We start from the raw sequence: 5,120 nt of genomic DNA on the forward strand, positions 1-5,120 counted from the left end.
TGAAGGGAAGGGGGGCTGAGGGCCCAGAAGGGAAATGCGAGCTATAGGGGCCAAGGCCGGAGCAGAGTTCCTGCCTGCCACCAGCACTATAGCTTCGGGAGCCCCCTGATGCTTGAAGGCCCTGATTAAGTGGCCAAAGGCTGTGTGGGAACAGTGCCGCCAGCAAGGCTCCACGTCTGGAAAGAGTGGAGTGTGGAAGACTGAGCATCAGAGGGGAGGGGACCTTAGAGACCATCTCGTCTATTGGTTCTCAAAGTGGATCCCTGGACTGCTACCAGCAACGTCACTCAGATACTTAATAACAGTGCAAACCTAAATCCATTGTACCCTCTGGGGTTGGGACCCAGCAATCTGGTTTTGAACAAGCCCTGCAGGAGAACCCGATGTGTGCACAAGTGTGGGGACCAACCCGTTATTGCTCAGGTGGGAAAACTGAGGCCCACTCAGACCTGAAGCCTCACTTCTCCTCACCCGCTGTTGTGTGACCCCAAGTCCCCTGGGAGAAGAAGCCTAGTTGCAAATCATCACCTGCAATTTGAAGTATTTCTACTCTTGTAGCTTTCCATTTGTGCCATATATTTGAATGAAACCATGGATTGTTTCTCTCCTTCCATGGCTCCGCCCAAGTCAGCTGACCCTGGGCTGTAAGACCTGCCATGCCAGAGGACAATGGTGTGATGATGCGTGCCTCACCCCCAAGACCCCTCCACAGTATATTCTGGGGGTCAGCCCATCCAAATATGTACTCAAGATCTGATGACATTGTCCAGCTTCTTGTATGTGGTATAGGAGAGAGCAGGAGACAGAAATGTACTGAGTCTCTCCCCTGGATGCCTTTCTGACCCACCACCAGTCAGCCCAGTGGCTGGGCTCATCCACTCACAGCTCTCTTGCCTCCCACAGGTGACCAACATGATCCCCTGGGTGCTCTTGGCCTGTGCGCTCCCTTGCGCTGCTGACCCGCTGCTTGGCGCTTTTGCCCACAGGGACTTCCAGAAGGGCTCCTCTCAACTTGTCTGCAGCCTTCCTGGCCCCCAGGGCCCACCTGGCCCCCCAGGAACCCCAGGGCTCTCAGGAATGGTGGGAAGAATGGGCTTTCCCGGCAAAGATGGCCAGGATGGCCAGGACGGGGACCGGGGAGACCGCGGAGAGGAAGGTAAGAGGCCCAGTACCTGTCTTTGTTGGTCCCACCTGTGGTTGACGGCATCTGGCACAGAGGGGGTTGGTGAAGTTATGAAAACTAGTATTAATTCCATCTCCTTTTAGACCAAATTAATGTCTCTTTGAAAACTAAAGCAACATGTTCTCTTGAAAGGAAGAATGGGTATTAAATCTTGTGTTCCTTCCCTGGCTACACCATTGATTTGCTGAGTAACTTTGAGCAATTCTCCTGAAATACTATTCCAAACTCTTTGGTTGCAAGTGACAGAAACCCAATTTATAGTCCCAGATGGAGTGTATTGGCTCATGCAACTGGGAAGTCCGAGAGTCAAGGTTCAGGAGGTTGGGTCCAGGAGCTCAAGTATTGTTGTCAAGGCTCTGCTTCTCTCTGTGTGTTGGTTTTGTTCTCACAAAGGCTGGAAGTTCTGAAATGGCTACTGGTGAGCTCAAGCCTTCTTCCTCCTGGCTTGATCCATAGAGCAAGTCTCAGGATAACCGATCCTCATGATCACATGTGCATCCTGGACCAATACCTTTGACCCTGGAGGTGAGGTACCAACATTTGCCAGGACAACATCATGTGCCCACCTTGAGTGTGTGTAAGTGAATGGTGCGGGCAATTGATCTCTGTGATTGACAGCCCCACCGGGACCACAGGAAGCAGCGAAGTGCAGTTCCCTGAAGGAAGGGATGCCAGGCAGCCAGCAGACAGGTTGGATTCTCTGCACGCCCACTCGGCCTTCATAGCGCTTATAGCTCTGAACTCTCTCCCCAGTAACCAAATACTTTCTGGTGTCAGCAGCATCCCAAAGTGTACATTTTAAGCAGGAGGGAAATTGTAATAACTTTTCTTTGTATGGCATTTTAACATTGACAAAGCATCATCTCCCTTCTTGACCGCCGTGGTAGAGGCAGATCTGGGCATGTGCCCCATGCCGGGCCAGCCAGAGTGTCCCCTGACATTCCCCTTAGGGGTCTAGGGGAGGGCGGGGATCTCTGTTGTTGACTTTCCTCCCTTATTTGAGAGCTGTGAGGATATCGGCTTGGGGCTGCTTTTGGCCATCTCTCCTGCCATGTATTGAGGCTACTGAGGATTAAGCAAACATGCCAAGGAAGGCAGCACTGAGAGATGGAGAATCCTGACAGGGTAAGCCAGTTAAGCTCGGTCACCTTGGGCCCAGTCATAGTATACAGAACAACATCCAACTACCTACCCAGACAGGCCTGTACAAATCCATCTCCAGAAAGATCTTGAAAAGTAAAGTCAGCTTTTCCTGAAGTTTCTCAAAAAGTAATCAAGAAGGAAGCACATCACATAATGCATGGTAGAAGCTTCCTTATTTGTCTGACCCCGAAAACTTAAATCCAAAATGACTCTCGGCCCCTTCTCCCACGTTTTGTTTATTTTCGCGTTTTCAAGGAGAAGCTTTGTGACCTTTCTTAGTTTTATTTTTTCCTATATCTTTTATTTATTTTTAATTATGTAAGTAATACACAGATAAATTCTCATTGTAATATAGTCAAACAACACAAAGCGAGAGTCCCTCTTAATTCCTACCTCCTTCTTGTCCCCTTTCATCATCCAGAGGAAACCACTGATAACTGGTTAAATGTGTATCCTTTCTGGCCTTTTAAAAATATATTTACACGTGTGTATAATAATACTAGGCATTGCCAGGCACTTGGCATAGGCAATCTGTTCCTGAAAATTAGATGTTCACTGAAAAAATACTATTTTGGGAATCTATTTCCCAATTACTTAAAATAGGAAAAATTTAAATGCATTACATGTTAATCCAAACTCTAAAAAACAGTAAAACGCCTGCATATATACATATAAGAAGCAAAGTACCTTGTTAGGATATAAAATACTTAAAACATTACTTTCTGATCGCCCAGTTGATGTGGCGGCCAACCAAGGGTTGCCTCTGTAGAGTGATGCTGGAATGTTCTTTAGCACCAGCAATGTTCAGAAGACTTCTTGATTGACATTTGGCTTGCTTTTTAAAACACCTACACACAATTTTGCTGGACTATCGCTTGTACCAATTGTACAATTGTGCTTGGATGTGGCTCATAATATGTTTTGTTTAAAATGTTATATCGAGCTTAGGGATATGACTATAAATATTTCCTCTATAATCATTGGCCAAAAATGTCATATTGAGAGAAATGCATATTTTATGAAATACAGGTATTAAAAACCAAGAGGTATTCTACAGGAAATGTTCTGCAGGATATGCTGAGTGTATTTAGCGAGTGTTTACTGTGGGCCAGGCACTCTTCTACGCACTTAAATGGGTATAGAAATAGTGTTGTGGTTTCCTTTTAACAAAAAAAAAGGTTCTGCCACCTGCTCTTTCCTCCTTTTTTATTTTTTTTTACTCTTTCCTCTTAACAGGGTATTTTAGAGTTTTCATGTAGTGCATACAAATCTGCCTCATTTTTTAAAACTTCTGCATAGAGTTGCACATTATAAATGGACCATGATTTTTTAATTATTGCCCCTTGGATGAGCATTTAGTTGTTCCAAGTGCTTGCTATTGTAAGCACTGCTGCAGTAAACACCCTTGAGTATGGGGGCAGGGATCCTGTGGGTGCTAGGCAGGGATTTCACTCTAAGATCGGTGTTTTGAGATAAAGAGGCTTCTTCCAATTCTCTTCTCAACCCATTATCAGCACAGCCCATTGAAAGATTGGTCTGGCAAACAAACCAGACTCATCCTTAGAAGCCAGGAAAAGGGAAGGGTGTGAATTGTTACAAGTTATTTTTGCCCTGATTCACAATGATTCTGGAAGGTCAGTGTCACCATTCCCATCTTCCAGATAAGACGAAGTGTCCCAGGTTACGCCATTGAGACTTGCACTCATTTTTTTTCATGACTTTAAAGCCTCTTGTTCTTCTCAGTACCCAAATGGTGATAAGCCAAGACCCACAGTCTCTGCCTAGTTCTCTGAGGGTCCCTCCATAACAACAGCTGCTCTGTCTTCCAGGTCCACCTGGCCGGACGGGTAACCGGGGAAAGCCAGGACCAAAGGGCAAAGCCGGGGCCATTGGGCAGGCCGGCCCTCGCGGCCCCAAGGGGGTGAGTGGTACCCCAGGGAAGCATGGCACACCAGGCAAGAAGGGGCCCAAGGGCAAGAAGGGGGAGCCGGGTCTCCCGGGCCCCTGCAGCTGCAGCAGTGGCCACGCCAAGTCGGCCTTCTCAGTGGCAGTGACCAAGAGCTACCCGCGGGAGCGGCTGCCCATCAAGTTTGACAAGATCCTGATGAACGAGGGTAGCCACTACAATGCATCCAGCGGCAAGTTCGTCTGCAGTGTGCCAGGGATCTACTACTTCACCTACGACATCACTCTGGCCAACAAGCACCTGGCCATTGGCCTGGTGCACAATGGCCAGTACCGCATCCGGACCTTCGACGCCAACACAGGCAACCACGACGTGGCCTCGGGCTCCACCATCCTGGCTCTCAAGCAGGGTGATGAGGTCTGGCTGCAGATCTTCTACTCAGAGCAGAATGGGCTCTTCTACGACCCTTACTGGACCGACAGCCTCTTCACAGGTTTCCTCATCTATGCCGACCAGGACGACCCCAATGAGGTATAGAGAGGCCGGTGCTGGGTCTCCAGGGAGGGAACAAGCTCCTGGACTTGGGTTTACAGACCAAGACCCCTAAACTGTCTGCCGGGGCTGGGGGACTGGAGCTTCTGGACTCAGGCCACCTCCTCTGCCCTTTTTCCCCTCCATCATTAAATCCAAGCTTTTTTATTCATCCTTCCATCTATCCACTCACTAATTTTTTTTTAGTACTTATTGCGTGACAGACACTGTGCTACACTCTGACAGGTATCACAGTGAACAAGGCAGACAGAGAGGTTCTGTCCTCATGGAGCTTACATCTAGTGGGAGATACAATTTACAAATAAACAAACAAATAATGTAATTCTTGTGCCTAGA

At 47.8% G+C, this 5,120-nt stretch overlaps 1 protein-coding gene across 2 annotated transcripts in view; it reads left to right on the forward strand.

Annotated features, from left to right (window-relative positions):
* C1QTNF2 (C1q and TNF related 2) overlaps positions 1 to 5,106 on the forward strand; it is a 20,495-nt gene extending 15,389 nt beyond the window's left edge. The window contains exons 1-2 of one of the 2 annotated variants that reach the window (XM_011356714.2): positions 94 to 1,156; positions 4,156 to 5,106. In XM_011356714.2, the coding sequence (XP_011355016.1) occupies positions 913 to 1,156; positions 4,156 to 4,769 (858 nt within the window). In that variant the 5' untranslated portion in view covers positions 94 to 912 and the 3' untranslated portion in view covers positions 4,770 to 5,106. Of the gene's footprint in view, positions 1 to 93; positions 1,157 to 4,155 lie in introns of those variants that run through there. The other variant, XM_011356712.2, reaches the window with a different exon arrangement.
* The last annotated feature ends 14 nt before the right edge of the window (positions 5,107 to 5,120 follow it).

Source organism: Pteropus vampyrus, unplaced genomic scaffold (genome assembly GCF_000151845.1).
Source record: "Pteropus vampyrus isolate Shadow unplaced genomic scaffold, Pvam_2.0 Scaffold30, whole genome shotgun sequence".
NCBI classification, from domain to species: domain Eukaryota; kingdom Metazoa; phylum Chordata; class Mammalia; order Chiroptera; family Pteropodidae; genus Pteropus; species Pteropus vampyrus.